This window comes from Anopheles merus, chromosome 2L, assembly GCF_017562075.2.
Source record: "Anopheles merus strain MAF chromosome 2L, AmerM5.1, whole genome shotgun sequence".
NCBI classification, from domain to species: domain Eukaryota; kingdom Metazoa; phylum Arthropoda; class Insecta; order Diptera; family Culicidae; genus Anopheles; species Anopheles merus.
The window spans coordinates 11,898,247-11,917,784 of NC_054083.1; the positions used below are offsets into that span (position 1 = coordinate 11,898,247).

General features: G+C 34.7%; 1 protein-coding gene across 18 annotated transcripts in view; it reads left to right on the forward strand.

The window, feature by feature from the left end:
• The window catches only part of LOC121593624 (CUGBP Elav-like family member 4), a 330,070-nt gene extending 313,818 nt beyond the window's left edge, over window positions 1-16,252 (forward strand). For 11 of the 18 annotated variants that reach the window (XM_041916157.1, XM_041916168.1, XM_041916166.1 and 8 more), the window contains 4 exons: window positions 1,613-1,690; window positions 2,876-3,052; window positions 3,137-3,301; window positions 3,491-16,252. In XM_041916157.1, the coding sequence (XP_041772091.1) occupies window positions 1,613-1,690; window positions 2,876-3,052; window positions 3,137-3,264 (383 nt within the window). In that variant the 3' untranslated portion in view covers window positions 3,265-3,301; window positions 3,491-16,252. The remainder of the gene's footprint in view (window positions 1-1,612; window positions 1,691-2,875; window positions 3,053-3,136; window positions 3,302-3,490) is intronic. The other 7 variants (XM_041916158.1, XM_041916169.1, XM_041916176.1 and 4 more) reach the window with 3 other exon arrangements.
• The last annotated feature ends 3,286 nt before the right edge of the window (window positions 16,253-19,538 follow it).

Consider the following 19,538-nt stretch of genomic DNA (forward strand, 5'->3'; position numbering starts at 1 on the left):
AACAGCGAATAGGCCATTGGGCCATAGGTTTAAGTGGATTCCTTTAGAGGCTGGAAATCCGGAAGGAACTGCACTACTACACTCCCGCTGCTCAATGGACCAATTTTTGCTGTGCTGTTCATAGGACGTAACCTACATGGAGTCGATTCCGTTATGCTTCCTTTTTTCAGCAATGAATTTTCTTGTTTTTATTCCCCCGCCGCGCTTACCATTTTGCTTGAATATTTCGGCCACAAAGCGTAACATATCGGTAGGGTACGCAGGGCAGCAGGATAGCTCCAGCGCTAGGCTTGGTGTGGAAAATTATGAGCTTGTTGTTTTTTTTCTTCCTCTTTTCTTTCCACTTCTTCGTCAAATGTTATCGCACAGTAACGATATCCGATTCCCTACTCACATGCGAGGGTTTTTTCTTTCGCAACAAGCATTTTTTGTACTATCTCTTGTAAAAGAAAGATATGGGTGTTCTCGTTATGGTAGGAATATTGCTAAAATGAAATGAACAAAAAATAATACGCGTAAAGAGGCTTTTCCAACAGCGTTCTTTTGTTTCCTTATGGTTTGTGTTGGAATGTTTGCTTCCCTCTAACGTTTTCCAACCAAGCACGAACGCTGATTCAGACGATTCGACAGCCCACGGAATTTTCCATTTCATTAAACAATACTTTTAGGAAATTGGTTTTTAGCAGCTTGAATTATGTGACAGTTTCTACCCTCAGCAATAATCACCAGACGGTGCCAAACTTGGTCTACCGGTTGGGTTGATAATCGGCATCACAACGCGTTTATTCCTTCTTCTACAGACAGCGTTGCAATAAGTTACATTTGATAGCGTATACGCCATTTGCGGGTTTGGTCACTTCTAGTGTTGTTGTCTCTTTTGAGGTGGTGTTTGTGTTTGTGTGAAGGTTTTGTATTTGAAATTCTATTACGAAGGCAATTGTGCTCAGAAGGAATATTTTTTAACATTTTTCGATATGGTGCTGATTGTGCTCAATGTGCTGGTTTATGGACAAAGCAAAGTGAACGTTATTTTTGGTGTATTTTATGCGATTATATTTTGCATATCATACGAGCAAAACAAGATTACAAACTATACAACAAACGCATTTATCGTGAATAATGCTACAGTTTTATAATATATTACTCACATGTGTGGTTTTCGGTTTTTTGTCATTATATCTTTCCTCCTCCTACTTTCTGATTGGACGCGATTTTTTATTTATAACACTACAGATTCTTAAAACGTTCGGTTTGTATTGGTTATTTCTCACGTATTTGATGAATATTCCTGGGAACATTACACCTAGTCCTCTATTATGACCTTTTCTCCATCAAGTCCATCCATTAGTTAGAATTATTTCGAAAACATGTAAACAGTAGTGTCAAGGATACGTGACTAGTGCAGTTACTAGTGTAACGCAACGCTAATTTAGGATTGGCATATTCATGAACGTTATCCGTCCGAACCATTGCAAAGCTTGCCGGAATAGCCACATCATAGTACACTCAATTCCTTTCACAATCCACCCGTTTCCTTTTTCCGATCGATATTTCTACTGTGTGTTGTTGATGTATATTTGTTTTTTTGATTGTAAATTTGTAAATTTAACAGCCTACCCAGCCGTTTATGGACAATTTCCGCAAGCTATACCGCAACCGATTGCTGCCGTTGCACCAGCACAACGCGAAGGTAAGCATCGCCTTCCCTCACCTCAAAAGCTAGCGAGAACCCTTTGCAGCGAACCCCATCCAACGAAACAAAAACAAACCCCCTAGAAGCAATTACACTTTCCGCGATCACCACAACCACTACCACAACGGCCTACAGTTTACGTTACAATTTTGCACGAAAGCAGTCAGATGGTGAATCTTTACTAGTTTTAGCAAAAATTCCATTCCTTAAAGCAAACAGCCTAAATCATAGCTTTTGCATATCTGTCCAATTTGCTGGATGATTGGGCAGCTTAGGACTACTTGGTTGTGGTTCGTTATCTGGCAGCTTTATCGTGCAGTGAATTGGTTTCCACAGTACAAACTGGCACAAAAGGCACTATACTTCGTCGCTTTTCTTTATCGCCATCGGCAAACATTAGTCATTTAATTGGCGACTGAAAACATTCTAACTGCCCCACTGTTCATCTGAATGCTCTTCGGTGTTTCTCTGTGTTATGTATGTTGTGTAAAAATGTATGTGTGTAAATGTCCATTTGTATGTTTATTACATTCCTGGCCTGTTTTCTCACCCATCACGAAGAATTCGATTTATTTCCCTTACCGATGTGTTTTGTTTGATCGGTGGCAGCTAAGGTACAGTTTCCTATTTCATTCATCGTATATTATACGTGAAATATATTTTAAAACGACATTCTGAGTAAACCCACAGAATACACAAAGAAAAAGGGAACTGTACTAGAATTATAGCGTCGTTTCATATTGTTGTTAGCCATTGCTTGCCGAAAACATTCGTTTAAGTTTTAGTAAATATGTCCATCAAAAATCGACTTCCCACACGTGTTTCTCTTTTCTTTTTGATCTATACGGTTACCTGTGCACCATTCAGTGTTTTGGTTTCTTGTACGTATTGCCTTTCCTATAGTGTATTGGTGTGTAGCACGGCGTTTCATGCTTGCGTAAAAAAGAAATATAAAACAATTTAGAATCCTTCGGACGATCCCATTGAAACTTAAAACACCTTTCAAAGCGTTAAGAACTTTCCCTTTCTTATATAATGAAAAAAAAACTGACCTATTTGCAATGAACTACCAAACAACCATTCACTCCATACATCAGCTGACGAAGTCTTACCATGTTGAACATCTATATGAACCAATCTTAACTTTACGTTGGTGATGGATTGTTTTAATTTTCTGTAAAGACATGTTAATGTTCCCAGGGTGCTCCATATCGGGCCCGGAAGGTTGCAACCTGTTCATCTACCATCTGCCACAGGAATTCGGTGACGGAGAGCTGATGCAGATGTTTATGCCCTTCGGAACTGTGATAAGTTCTAAAGTCTTCATTGATCGAGCTACAAATCAGAGTAAATGTTTCGGTAAGTTTATTCATGGACTATGATAATTAATCACACCTCACTAATACATGTTACGCCTTTGTTCTTTGTTCCAACCATGTGCAGGTTTTGTATCATTTGACAATCCAGCCAGCGCACAAGCTGCGATTCAAGCCATGAACGGTTTTCAGATTGGTATGAAAAGACTGAAAGTTCAGCTGAAAAGACCAAAGGATGCGAATAGACCCTATTAACAATCAGAGATTAAAAGCGCTTTAAAAAGTGCTTCTGGTGAGTGTTATATTTACAAATTGTTTTCATTTTCTCGAAAATATCTCCAGTGTGTATCAGATTACCAATCCATTGTTCTTTTTTTGCTCTTCTTCTTTTCGTTTATTTGCTCCCAATTTTCAATATGTCTGGATCATGGGAATTGTTGCGGAACACTGCATTACTCACGTACGTATTAAAACCACATAGCTGAAGCTTTAAAATATGAAGTTAATCCTTAGACAAATTTAATCTAATATCATCAATTATCAGTGCAGTTATGAATAGAAACAAACAAAAACAACTACAACCAATCGCTTAAAGTTAAATAATGAACTCACACAGACACACTACTTAACAACAAAACATATGGAAAGGAGCAAACATTTACGCTACTCTATATATAAAGCAAAAACAAAAAAACAAAAATCCTACATGAGAGAACAAAAAAATACACGATTACAAAGCTATACAACGCTGTTGCAGAGACAGTGACTTTTGTCTTACACAAATTAAAACCGATGTACCAACTATACGCGCCCACCAGCAACACACAACAGTCCGTGATGAGGAGAAGGGATGATGTGTGAAATGAAAGTGCTTTTGGTGCGTACAGCACAACCGGCATCATCCAGCGACAACACAACAGTCAAGAAGAAGGCAACATATGACAGTGACTACAAGATTGCAGCTGGTAACATGTAATGCAGCCGGTGAAAAAAGGACATTTGTTTTACCAAAAATGGAGGCTAGTCCAATGTTTGCCAACCAATGTCGTGGTTATAGGATGGGAGGAGTAAGTGAATTATCGTAAACTTAAGTTTATCTATATCTAGATACAAATCAAAACACTCTCATAAAAGGAACCGAGTTCTCATCGATTAGCGATGTGGAACCAAGAAAACGTGTTTTATTCAGGTTCGGTAACAAAAATTCTCTAGCGCACACAATTTATTACATACATTAGGTTCACTTATGCAATTTTAATATGACACAATACACAGTTCAGCATTACAAGAACGTTATTAAATGCATCTTCAAACCAATAGCGAGGCTACAGCAAAGCGTATACTAATAACATTTTTCAGATAATCTATTAAACTTTGCTCATTTATGTACTCACATTTTTACGCTACTGATCATGTACTAAGAAACGTTAAATGCCCGTTCATTATACTAACAATGGAATTGTAAATAACGTGCCACAAGGTACTTTTTAATTGTCATTCTTGTTTTCTCGCTTTTCTAGTGCACACCTTAACAGCTATAATTCGACAAACGAAATTATATAAATTTTAGACCAAAACATTTTTTTTTATTCACTAGCTACATAGTAAATCTTTGTATCTAAGGAAAACTCATTAGCAGTGTTACTACAAATATATATATAATGCTGTTACACTATTTGTTTCTTTCTTCTTTTACTCGCACAGTTTCGTGTGAAAGTGGTCGATTCGCAAAACATAAAAATGCATTCATCTTAGTCTATAGGGCACTAAGAGACAAATGGGATGCTATGGTTTGCTTTCTATTCGTATGGGTTTCCAAAGTTTTTTCGACTGCTAAGGAATTCGAAGGAATACGTTGAAACTGACTTTGCCTATATGTTAATACATGAAAAGAGTGTTATTTGTTTCGATAGCTTCAAGCCCTAATCAACAACTAAAGCGTGAAAGTTGCGACACAGGAATTAGTTTTAAATAGTGCATTAGCAGTGTGGTAATAAGCCTCCATTAACAGCACATAGCAAGTATTCAACAAATTGTTATGATTTGAGCCAACATATTAGGATGTAAATTATACTACTACGTTAAATAATCATTTGCCATCATTATTAACCCTTTTCAATGCAACAAACAGGTGATGATTGCTTCCGCAAACTACATTTGTTATCGGATATATAACAATAATAATTTAATTAAATAATGTATATTTTAATCATTGATTTTTTTTTGTTAAAATAAAATTGCATGGTTCTATCTCCCTAACTTTTTTAAAATAAGTTTAATAAGAGTTCATTTTACTTTATACATCATAATTGAAGAAATACACGAAATATGTACGAAGAGTTTTTTTTAAATTGTTTGCGATCAAATCGACATTAAAATAAAGTTTTAAAATTTTCCCCAATGAAACAAATACAATTAGCTCAATCCTATCCTGATTGTACGTGGATAACGTTACCAACGTTTTTTGTTTTGTAGCCCAGGTTTGCATCGTTTTGCCTATTACAGTATTAATTTAAATTTGTATAAAAACACGTTCCTTTAGTCTATCGTGGCCCCGGCTTCGATGTGCGTCTTTTTACTGAGACAAGCATGTATGAAGGGCATTATTGCAAAAAACTGCACATTGCGTTTCCGTTTTATCACACTAGTCATTTCGTAGGCTAAGGTAATATCATCATAATAATCTACCCATGCCCGCCATCATTGAGCTTTGCGTTCGGTAGTTTGCATCCATCCAAGGCCTGTGCCACCAGTAGCCAGGCTGGAAAGTCTAGTAATCGGATTCCTGCCTAAAATTTAAATTAAAACCAAAACGAACACTCGTACACACATACATACACACACACATAAACACACACGAAAGTATTAGGGAATGTAGTAATATAGAAACAAACGATTAACTTCATGCATCAAAGATTTAAACTATAATATTTGAAACGAGAAAACGCACACGAGTATGTGGGTTTGTGTGCGTGGTCAGCAGTAATTAACATAAAACCAACTCGTATTAGAGAAAATATTGAGAACCTACAGCTAAGCAAAGCCAAAAAGAAACAAACATATACACTCGTTTATCGAGAAGCGGTAACTCGTGTCATCGAATCCAGATATGGTTCGAGCAAGCTGCACGAATGACTACGATACGTTATTTCTAACACAAAACAAAACTTTAACATTGAACAACATTAACACTAGTGCTAGATTTACGTAAAAACTAAACCAAACCAACCAATATTAAGAATAAGTAGAGAGATACTAATTTTCCCTTCCTTCAGCAGCTATTTTCTTGATCAAAACATTATGCTCTCCGCTGCAATAGCTTTTTCTAATCGTTTTTTTTTTTGTTTAATTATGAATAGATTTTCTTAAACGCGATCAATTAACCAGAGTAATACACCTTATTATGCATCACACTGAGCTTAATGATTCGCGGCAAATCGTTAGAGCAGTTTATATGATACAATTGAATAATTTGTTCATCTCGTGGAGAACCCATATTTCACCGCACAAGTATACCAACTAAAATTTAAAAAAAATCTCTTGAAACATGCCTCCAGCGACAGCAAACATGAGGAATGTTCCGTACTTTTCATTAACTCCTGTTCATTACCCCGATTCACAATGATAAAAAAAAGTTATTGAAAACTTACTATTTACAGTTTTGTAAATTGCAGGTAGGGTTTTATGAACAGCTACAAAGTGAACACAAAAAAAACAAAAACATATTATTGTTAGATAAACCAACAAAATGGGCTGTGATTTCAAATTATGATTTGCAAACACTACAACCAGATACATAAAACCCTACTTAAACACATGCTGCTGATGTTTGTTTTGTTTCTACTTATAAATCGTAACAGTGCATTTGCTTTTCTTGTTTGTATCCCTCAATTATTAGCAATACTTGTGTGTATTGAAATACTTTTTTACGGATTGTTTGTTTTTATTGATCATCGTCCCAAAATAAAACAAATAATCATCATTTTCCCTAAAGAATTTGCAGAAAGCATCTTATGCTAGAATGCATACATCAACTCGAGTGGGACAAACAAACACATGATTATTAAAGCCCGTGCACCTAATATGTAAAATCGGTCTTACCTTTGCCAAATTATTCGGAAAAGATTGCGAGATTAAGATCAAAAAGAAGTTACCGTTCGGTAGCACTTTTACCATCAACTAGACAAATTAAACAACAGTTCAACCTGTACATAGATGTAAAATCAATGCAGCCGTTTTTCTCTCACTCTACTCTACTTATATAAGTATTACTTACTGCAATCCCTCTTTAGCATACCTAGAGCGAGTCTAACTTATACGGCAGCCATTCTTAGGTGAAAACGGACGCATTTACACTAGATGCGTCTAACTATGCATTGAAAGCCATATCAGTTACTGAAACTAAAAAGTTTCATTTTCAATTGCTAGTAGGGAATACGAAAAACAAAGAGCAGTTTGTCCTGTGCTACAAACAGCACGCAGACGTAACTCAACCCAGAGCCATATTGCCCGCGTTTTGTGCGTGAAGTTTAGTGTCAAGGAGTCCTCCACAGGACAAAGCCATCGCTTACCCAACATTGCTAGATTAAAAAAATCACCACTCTAATCGTCCTTTCTATTTGATGCGAAACAAACGATAAAGTGAAAGTCCCCACATTATAGCAGAGCAAGTTAAAAACAAAGACTAGTCAAATAATTATTAAAAAAAAACAAGTAAGATCACCAATGAATCCACATATTTAATACTTGAACAGATAAATAAAAAATACAAACACAAACAAAGTATGAATGAAAAAATGGACTACAGCCCAACGAACGTGAACCCACCTTCTTCGAGAGAAAAAACTGTGAAACTTTTCCGTCAGGTTTGATTTTTCTCTCACCAATCTATATGTCTCTCTAGCCAGGGAACTTTCATTTGTATCCCTCCCTAAGCTGCCTCCCTGAAACTAAACGTAGTTAGTGTGTCCTCCCTTCCCGAGGTTATCTACATGTCTGCAAATCTCTGAAAGTGTTATTTAACTAACGATTATAATAAAATTAGGTTGAACATATGATAACAGAACAATTTTACATTTCATGGAAGAATCATACTGTTATACCTCCTAGATTTTTTTCGCTTGAAAAATGGAATTATTTTTATGAATGTGGAAACTCTTGTTTCACATACAAATACAAGATTGAAACAAATTTAACATCTATACATTGCATCTGCAAGGTCCTTTAATACCTCTTTTTCTCACAAAACATCGTTATACCCAGAGTTTGTGGCAAAATCTTAACTGGGAGATGGGAGTGACAAGGTAGCATCGTGCTAAGCGCAAAGCGAAGGTAATATTTAGTAGTAAGCAAAGATGGCGCAACATAATTACAACATGTAGTAGCCACTATGACATGATTTTTTATGATCTGTATGCCACGGTTAATGCCCAGTGCACATAGTTCTGACGACAAAAGTAGGTGAATTATACGCCCGTATCGAATCCGTACTGAAACTGTAGCTCAGTTAATAATATCCACGCGGGAAACTATCTGGTCGGAAAAAATAAAACCACTATCATAAAATTTTTAAAATTTTAGGGGTTTTTATTTTCGCTGTTCAAAAGCTGCGCTTAAAGTAACTAATTTGTTTCAACGTATAGAAAACTCAAAGTATTTTTTCTTATGCACGTGATATGGGAAAAAAACTCTCCAAATTACAAAGAGCGTTTTGGTTCTTTAAGTTTACTATGCAAAGAAGTTTTTAAAATTATTTGCAAATTCTATTCAATTTTAATGTAGAGACAGCTTAACTCTAGCAAACAGGGATAATTCGATTCACTTACCAAAATCTATGCTCCACGCCTCCAACACGATAGTATACACATGAATCTATATATAAATATACATATATACACCAACACGCGTATATACACATATTTAGAAATAACATTATTATATACATTTACCGTGCAAAAAACGCGTGTAAACACATACAAAAACAACACAACCATAAAAAATAACATAGAAAAATCACAAACCAAACAAAGTAGAAGTAAACGAAAATCACAAGTGAAACATTACAAACCAAATCACGAACCAAAGCTACGGTCGTCCTTTCTCCGGGTGGAGAAACTGGACTCTGAAGACTCTAGCAAGACAAAAGAGAGTGGATTACTACACCATTAAGAGGAAAGTTATTTTAAGTCTTAAACTAGCTAAGAAACGATAAAGGAAGTGCGTAATGAAATAACAGTTGGAAAACAGATTGCGAGTGTATTTGTGTGTGTGCGAGCAGTGTGAGCACTGTTAATGGGATGCTCATTTTTTCACATGCAATCACCGTTTGTAAAGGAACAAACACAGATCCTGGCAGGAGGGCACACTGATCACACACGCACGAATGAACCCTTATCTTGTTTACCTATAACTAGAAATACAAATCTGTTTAAAGCTATTTGCAAGAAAAACAATTCATGACAGATAAGAAACATTGTAAAAATCTAGGATACAGGGTATTTCTTGCAATTATTGAAAATAATGAGAAATTAAATACTTATAGGAGAAAAACGCATGTTGAATAGAAAAGAAGGGAGAGATTAAAACATAACTTGCATTTTTAAATACTATTACAAAACTTATTATTATTGCGAATTGACAAACGTAAAACTCATCATTATACATTTTTGCTAACATAATTCCTACCATTATTCTCTCTCTCTCTCACACACACGCATAAACACACACACACACATACACTCACACACACAAACACATACATTATTACCACGAAGGCGGAATGGTTCAGTTAATCAACTCGATTTAAGGTTTTAGAAGAAGGGTTCTACTGAAAAATGAAATAAATAGCAAAACCATTTACACAAAGCATTAATCCATACTATTCTATAAATTTAACGAACAACAAAACTCATTAAACATTTAACAACTAACACACTTAAATCGTGCGATCTTACGTAATAGAGAAGCAAATAAAGCTCGATTGTTGAAACAAAAAAAGAAAACATAAACGTTTTTTAGATACGACCCTCCGACGAATTTTATTGCTCCTTCTTTCTTCTTCTATTGTCTACTAGTGATTCATACGTTTTGATTCAGTAGCCTTTAGACGTTCATGCCTGTGAATAAGAGTCACACAAAGGGAAAACGATATGATGTTTAAAGAAATTAGTTTTGTGATATGAATATTTATAAAGAATAATAATAGTACTATTAAAATGATACTTAAAATAACAAACCCGAAACATCTTTATGAATTTGCTAATGGAAAAGAAACACAGGAAAAATGAAAAACAAAGTAGATTTCGTAGGCAGGTCGTCTACAGATGAAGAACAAGTGCATGAGGATGAGGATGGAAAGAACATGTTAGTACACAATAAAATGTGGATGGATTTACATTTTAGTAGAACAACACAAACACTCTAAACACTTATCAAGAACGATATACTTACATCAGAGATTTATTTATTCCAAATCGAATCGCCAGTAAATGTTTCAGTATTGTCATGTTTTGAAAGCAGCAACATCTTCGAGCAAACAACGGAGTTGTAGCTCTTTTCATAAGAACATTTACCATTGGCATTAGTAAATTCTTTTTTCCAAAGTGTTTAGCGGTATTAGTGCAGAAAACAACACAGCGCTCAATAGTGGATCTCCTATATGCGACGAATTTTTGCGAGAGAGGGTGTATTCTTTTCTAACCGAAGGCCAATCAACGCGTAGGATTATCCGGTGCGTTAGGATATTTTTCACACATTTGTTGCTACTTCATGGGGCCCATGGATGCCATGAGGAATAATTTTCGATGTGCTGCAACAAGTTTGATTATTAAAAACAGCTTCAAATGACTTTTGTAGTACCAGTTTATTTAACACCTTTACCCGCGTTAGACTTACGAACAAAACAATGCTACAGTTCACAAAAGACCGATAATACGCAACTAGATCCTGTTAGCTCGTAGGCAGCCAATGCAATGATGGTGCATCACGTTTAAAATGTAATATCAATCAAAGAGAAGCCAAAAGTGAGCAGAAAAGAAAATGCCCATTCACTAGAGAGGAAGTCAGTGCATGTGTTATCTGCAGAACTCCGATGCGTAGCACCATAACAAGTAAAAAAGCAAAAGGAGCAAAAGATGAAAAAAAATATATATATACCATATATACAAAGAAATTCTTTAAAATTTCACTTAACAAAATAACACAATGTGGAGACACCTGTACATTGCGAAATTTAACGCTTTGAAAACGAAACAAAAAATATATATGAATGATAATTTAGTATATTTAGTATAACAAAGATCGTACACGATAACCCTTAGAAGCAAAGCCGCAAATTCATAAGTTGTCTCGTGAGAAGCCTAGCCAAGCGATGGGAATGAAAAGGTTCACAGAGAAATAAGAAACGGTATAGGCGAAGAAGTAGAAGAGTACCAACACATACGGTTAATACTGGAAAGCAAACAAACAAAAATCTTATTAAATTAAACCAAATTTTTAGACAAATTTACTTTGTTTTCTTTCTCCTAACATTGAGAAAAGGACAACTTGTGGTGGAGTTTAAACATCTGATAATCGTTGACAATTACACCAACTTTCACCTGCACGAGACTATAAAAACTATCCATTATCCTCAAATGTAGGTAATGCACACTGCTTCGGTTCGCATTGACATCTCGTTTACCGTTTTCTTATAATCTTGATTTATATGTTATTTTAAATGTTCTGGAAATTGGAAAATTGGCTTTTTCGTTCAAATCATATAAAACATATTCCTAAGTAATCCACCGTTTCTTCGATGAAATGGTAAATGTGTCATGGTGGCAGACAGAAATTTGTGTCATAAGTTACTGTGGTATTTTCATTTCAAAAATCAGTTTTTGAATGTGATATGAGTGTTATAAAAAGCAAACATGCAACATCTAAAGAACGCACAAGAATTATGAGAACAATAAATGTTTTGCTAGGTTTAATAAAACATAAAGTTTGTTTCGAGCAGTTGTTTTAAGTCATAGCATGTACTTGAAAACAGCAAAACAGAAACGGAATAAATTTTTTTGTTCCATTAACAATTGTGAAATGTTCAACGCAAAATGTATGGTTTAGTACTGAAAATTTGTTAAATAATGCTTTTTTGTTCGAACGTTTAACATGAAGTACATTTAAAAACGTCTTGGTATCATTTAACTGATAAAAACATGAATGCAAAGATAGTCAACCGAACAACCGAAATAAGAAGAGAAAGTAAGCAAGAGTAGACACAAAATAATTAATGGGAAACTTTAATTATTACGACAATATGGTATTATAATAAAATAATATAAAGAACATTGAAATGAAGCCTTAAACCATGTATATGCTACATTAAAAGCCGACTGTGCACGACTTAATTAAAAGATGAAACGAAACTTATCCAAAGCAGCAACATTTGCATACACACATACACGTGCGCTTTCAAAGAACCACTTACACTTTCACCATCACACTCACACATCAAGTGGGAATGGGAAACCAACCGATAGTTACAAGTGGAGTCATCGAAAGCACCATTAAGACTCCGCAGTCGTTTCTCTATCTAATTCTAAACCCATGTAAATTCACCACCACCAAGACCCACAAACAAAACATCAACAACATTACCAACAACTACTACTACGACCATATTGAATGGTTTCAATCAAAGAATTTTCTCTTTAAAACTTTAAAACGAATTATAAGACAAATTGCACTGCTGTAATGCAGCGAAACAAAACGAACAAAGCTGCAGTAGTGCCGTGCATTGGGCACTGGAGGGGCACAACTTTAAAACAAACACAAATATCCAAAACACTACTATTATAATGGTATCATTCATTATTCTCTCTCCCTCTCTATCTCTCTCTTCCTCTCTATATCTTTGTAATCCGCAAAATTTGCGTAAGATAACGGTAGCACAGGGATCGACTTTTACTATTGATTTAAATTATGAAGCCGGATGAATGCTATTCGTTTGAGACATTTTTTTAATCTTAGATGATTGAGAGTCTCGAATGTAGTGAAACTACTTTAGTATCATACTGGTTGCAAATTACAAATAACTAATTCATTTTTTATATTCTAAGCCAGTCTGTCGAGCGCATTTTGTATTTTCTTTTTTACAAAAAAAATCACAACACAACAATTATTTGAAAAATATTCGTCTGTTAATACTTCTTCTACCATCCGTAATGTACATTTGAATACATTTGATCAACTACCCCAAAATTTGCAGAATCATCTCATTTAAGTGAGAAAAATTGTTTGTTGGCCAACATAATTAGTACACTTTATCCACAACTGAATCTGAAAAACCTAATCTGATTTTTAATACAACTAAAACTGAAGAGAAGCTAAAACAAACATGAAAAGCAGCTGAAATGCGAAAAGCCAGAGGCATATACATAAATATATATTTATAATGGATAAGAATTATTTATATCGAAAATCATACAGACCGGTAAAATCAACACACCGATACTCACACAAAACACATAACAATGTGAACCTAGACGAACAGCATCAAACATGAACTAAATCTTAAGTACAACAGTATTAGATATTCTAATGGAAAGTTCAGCTAGCAAAAATGAAACGATAGAGGTATTTGCTTTTGGTTTCCTCATAACAATCCTGCTAGTAGATACGTTTTGAGAGCAGTCAAATGATGTCCCGTCTCTCAACATCATAGAGTGATTACTGCAGTGATTGCTTAACAAGATTCACCACGTATTACAAGAATTGTAAAGGGAATGAACAAAAATTAACAACAAAAACCAATTTGCTAAAACTGTAGAAAATGCATACACAAACACATGATCTCTCAAGGTAATGCGACACGATGCTAAACTAAACCATATCAATCAGGTACTAAAACTAACACAGACTCTAGAGACAAAATGGGAAAAGGTGCAATATAAGCAGCCAAGCCAAGATCCTACGTGCTACATTTGAAAATTAAATGTACATTTTATTCACCACACGCAATTCGAAAAGGGTGGTGTAACATGTATCAGAATCTGCGAAGTTAAGTTTTTGTAAGCTTTAGTTTATTCAAAAAACGGCAATAACGAATTGCTTGACTTCTACACTTGCACCCTTCACTAATTCATTCATAGCTACCAAGCTTAAAGTACTTCATGAAACAGTCACCTAGAACAACAAAATGAAATGGCGTTGTTGAGCTATATTTAAAAGAATCCCCATTAATACAGTACTTCTAGACAAGTATATACAATCGTACAAGAATCTGACGCAAACCACGAAAACAATTCGCTAAGAAAACAAAATAATTGAATAAAGTACATACAGTAAAGCATTAAAACACCTCTTTTATTTAATTTTAACCAAATAACTGCGAACAAAAGCTACTGCACTTATATGTTTTTTTTTTTAATAAACTTAATAAACAATCAAGTTCATGCACAGTATGGAAGTACATATTCGATTAAAAGCATACTTAAAAGAGAAGATTAACCGTTGGCCTTTAACCACACATTTCGCACTGTGTTATCTTTGTTGTGGCGAAACCTGTGGAAGATAAAAAATTGATAAAATTGATAAAACGGATAAAACATCTGAAAATGGGAGAGAGAATTAAATTATTAAACGGTTGATACCTTTTCGTGAGAAATACTTGAATATTTTATAATATTGATTACAAATCTCTGCAATCCTGCAAAGAATTCTCTTCATTAACTACAAAACTCACATGCACACAAACACTTTTACAAGAAGAATACTAGAAATAGCGATTTTCATTACACAAAACATTCTATTTTACTTCCAATCTCGTTATAATAAGCTTTATTTTCATTTGTTAATAAATAGCTTAGATTAGAAGCTAAACTATATAGTGTCGAACGCTCGCGAAACAAAGCATCATGCAGGGCCCCTTTAGGTGACATCAGTAAATGCCAAAATCAGTTAGTAAGAATAATGAAACACGTATAAGTCTGTGGAACAAGGATGCTCGCCGAGTCGTTTTGAGATTAGCGCACTTTGGCGAAGCATACCGCTGATTCGCATTACAGTGAGAGTAGCGAAAGGGTTAGCAAACATTTCGACTGAGGTCTAAGAACTACGTATAAGCAACCAGCAAAAACGAATGATTAAGTAAGTGGTAAAACAACACGCGAGAACTGATGCCGGTGCAAGAAATATTAAGATGATTTAACAAGAAATAAAAACTAAACCTTGCACTGTCAATCACAGAGGAGGTAAATACTTACTAGTATGCAGAAGAAAGAATCTAATGACGCAAATAGTGAAGCACATACTTTATAGTATGCCACATGTCCTAGATATTGAACATTTGCAAAACCGCTACTAAAAGCTAACAGAAAAATGAAATGAACAAGAACGGATTACAATACTAAACAAGCTACACTAGCGTGAAGGACACGCGTCTTTATGAAATTACTTGCATTCTAATTAGTGAATTTAATGGGACAAGTAGAGGAATAAATGCTGTAACAAAACAACTTAAAGAGATGGTGAATTACAAAAAAGTATTTAAGTACTTATTATCAATTACTTATTAGTACGAGATAAATACACAGCAACCAACCACAACAAAACCCAAAACTCAATAAATTTAAAACAAAAACCATGCTCTTACTAAAATACAACTCAACTACAGATACAGCAAAAAGCATTGACACAATAAAAAAAAGGCGCAACATATTTGCAATGCGATACTAGCTTAACAATATACACGTCACATCTTCTTTTTGTTGCAACATACACTTATTCAGCAACCATGATTAGTGTGGTTGTACTACAAAAGTGAACAAACTAAGTCTAACTATGATTATTATTAGTATCTTTATTGCTGACATCACTACACTAGAAAATAAACAGGTAAAAAGTGAACAAAACCTTTTGAGGTATAGTTGGGGAAAACTGAAAAAACGCGAAAACGCTAGACAAAAAGTGCAGGACATAGCCAACAACAAAAGAAAAAGGAATAACACGGATCATTAAAATATTTTGTAGTTAAGAGGACCCACTTAACGCATGTGTTGGTCAGTGTCGTCGAGTTGTCACTGATAGACATTCACTAAACGCGGTAAAGCTAGAAGTATAAGAGGAATTTACAGGATAGCTGCCTGATAGTCTAGGACTACTACTATGAGAGAAAAAAAAAACAAACACAAAACAGGAACAGTAATGTTTGTTTTCTTTTTTTGCATTTGCAGCTGATTTATGAAAGTAACGAAAGAAAACAATATAAAACAAAAACAAAAAAAGCAAAATATATTCTATAGTAACAAGTAGAAACTCCTAGGAAAGTAACACAACAAAACAAGAAGAAAATGTCCATTGCAAAATGCTAACAGCGACAATTCGTTACGATTGTCTTCGATGATCAGAAAAATTATTATATATAAAAAGAAAAAAAACATATTATCTTTATAACAAAGAAAATTAACAAAATAAAAGTTAAAAATACACTTTTAAAATTTGGACAAACATTCCATGCCTAATATATATCCGAAACAAATTTAGAGAAAAAATATATCTGGGAATGGTAAGACTGTGTGTATCTGCCTGTAGAAAACTTTATTTTCAATTAGTTGTGTTAAACATGTTTTCATTCTCGAATCTGTCCGTTGATGTAGATCTCATTCTCAACCAAACTCAACAACATTCCCAACCAAAACATCTCCCTTCTTCTTATGGCGTATCGTTAAACTGTCTCATGAATAACAAGCCAATATCAAATGCGGTTGTTGCGCCAAGTAAGAAGAATTCAATAATAACGTAAAACTCTTTCAATTCTAAATGTCAAAACCACTGACCTGATTTGATGTTAATGGTACAACATCCAGTGTAGTTGCTGTAGTTCAAACTTATCACAAGTTGATAATATTTAATAATTAGTGAATATCCGTTGAGTGAAGCCGTCTTCTTTTAGTATTGTCTTTATTCTGCCTTACATCATGGTCATCGTTTTGTTTCTGTACGTACCACATCAATCCCGATCCACTGGCTATGAGTTAGCAAATGATTTAATTCCAAGTATGTTGGCTATAGTTTGTTTGTTTACTCTCTCATTCTCAAATTTTGTATATATTTTCAATTTCACAAATCATTTTTCGAGCGTTTTTTTATACACTAAGGATATCTAACTGTGTTTAATTGATTAGGTGCAACTTCTTTGATATACTAAAATATATGCATTTTTTTAGTAGAAGGTATCAGATTATTTATAAAATACTCAAGGGAAAGCTAATACAACAATTTCAATTGTCTTTTTCCAGAGACATGGTTTAAAACAAGAAACCAGAGTTTTAGTACAAATTACATCAATAGCTATGAATGCCAACATGTTGTACGTGTTGCTTTGCATCCGGATTGAAATAATACCGGGAATTTCCTAAATCCAGATTTATGGCATAACGCTTGTCTAGCCCTTAATTGTATATCATTTTCCCATAAATAACAGTTTAATCTCACCAAGCAACTGCCATTACAGTAGTCGAATGCAGCTGTAGAAGTGTGCTTTGGTGCGCCGGACATGTACAGATACATACAAAAAACAAATGCATACCGCATTCAAAATCCCCGAACACGGTCAAACAATGTGACAAACGTGTCAAACGACACCCCCAGCGAATCAACTTCGAGGCTTTAACGTTCAGTCATTTTTTCAGACCACCGCTAGGCTCCTCGGATAGAGCGGAAAACGGAATGCCTGATAGCCTGGGCGACGATTTTACCACCTAGGGCAGCTTTATAAAATTTAAAATCAATTACACTGACTGAAATTTTCATCGCATCAATTAATTTATATTGCCTCGTCGCTTTGGGCAACATTGTTTTGAGAGCAATTGTTTCAAATTTCACCCTCGACTCCCTGGAGCGTCGTGCGATGGCCAATAGTAGAGTTCGTGAAGTCCTGTAACACCTCACTACTGGCAATGAGAGTCTGTTAGCGTTCAGGTGCTCGACAGCGGTTGCATTTTTCTCATTAAATCATAATGACATTTTCCAAGCTCAACCAGTGCACAACAACCACCGACTAGGGTAAGTACCCCTCTCAGCATGACATGGGTAAAAACACCTCCATTAAAAGAAGTATTTTGTTTTCCACCACAAATACCAACGATGTCATACATAGTGTGACACGTGTGATGATGCAGGTAGCAGTTTTTTTTTATGAAATGCTTGGCTTACATATGGAAAACCAACATGAATTCGCCACAACCAATCTGCCATGGTTGCTGACAATAAAGTAGCTGTCAAAACTTGCATGAGTCCAAACAACGTGTGGCCTAGGGTGAAATGAAAAAACAGATACATATCTATATTATCACATTGCTACTGCCCAGGTGCCTGTCAAAATGGTTCAATATTGGTGACATGCCATGGCAATGCTAAGCTACCTGTATGATCACCTGTATGTGTCGTGGCAGGCAGAGTATGGGAACCAATCAATCCAAGCAATAGTTCAAGACTGTTGTGCAATCCTGTGATTTGCATATTATACGTTCTTTGCACTTATTTTACACATTCCTTTCAAATAAATTTGTTTATTATATTAGTAAATTATGCTTACAAATATACATTTGACTACAAATATACAATTTAAAAGAATCTCAATGTACCTTGGTGAAAAAAGGTGAAGTAATACACTTGAGCTAACAACATTTATCGACAGATAAATTTAAAATCTAGAATCTTTCTTGAAGTGAAAGAGAAGATGCCCAATAACCATAAAGAGCGTCGAAAAATCGTAGGGAAAGGGATAAGGGGTGAGGGTTTCCACATGATTAGTATGACTAAATGTACCTAAATGTACTAAATGTAAATGTAAATGTAAATGTACATCAAGAAGTAATCAAATACAACATAAGGATAGATCAAAATTCTTCTACGATTTATGTGCTGAAAATACTGCTGAATATACTTTTTATATGACTAAAATTTCGGAGGGAGCTAGCAAGTAAAATAGGAATATTTCTTGGCTTTCTCAGTACACCCCCACTGAATTTCACTACAGCTCACGGAATGGTTTTTTGAAACGATTGCTCCTGTTTATACACTCATTGGTTTTTCCTCTTATTCTCAAAAAGCATATCATTTTATGTATTATATGTAGTTTTTTTTATTATACTTGTAGTTTTAATCGCATTACAACTTCGAATCTATTATAGATCTCTGATAATCAGAGGGTAATAAAACAAATATACAGAAACAAATATACTAGAATACAGTACAGCGATGATTATGATTTATTTGTTCTTCACAATATTGTTCTCGAATAAAAGCGAACTTCCAAAGAATTCTATCAACATATAAACATTCGATTCATTATACGTGGTGCAAAACCATTTTGTTCTATTGAGGAAAATCGCTTCAATATCAGTAAATAATACAAACAAACCACAATTATCACGAAATAAAAGCATTGCGTGTGTTCTTCCTTGTGTAAATTTTTACTCATTGTGAGCATCACGTAACCGGATCGAAAATAATCCACATTCATGTCATGTATATGAGACAACACCCGA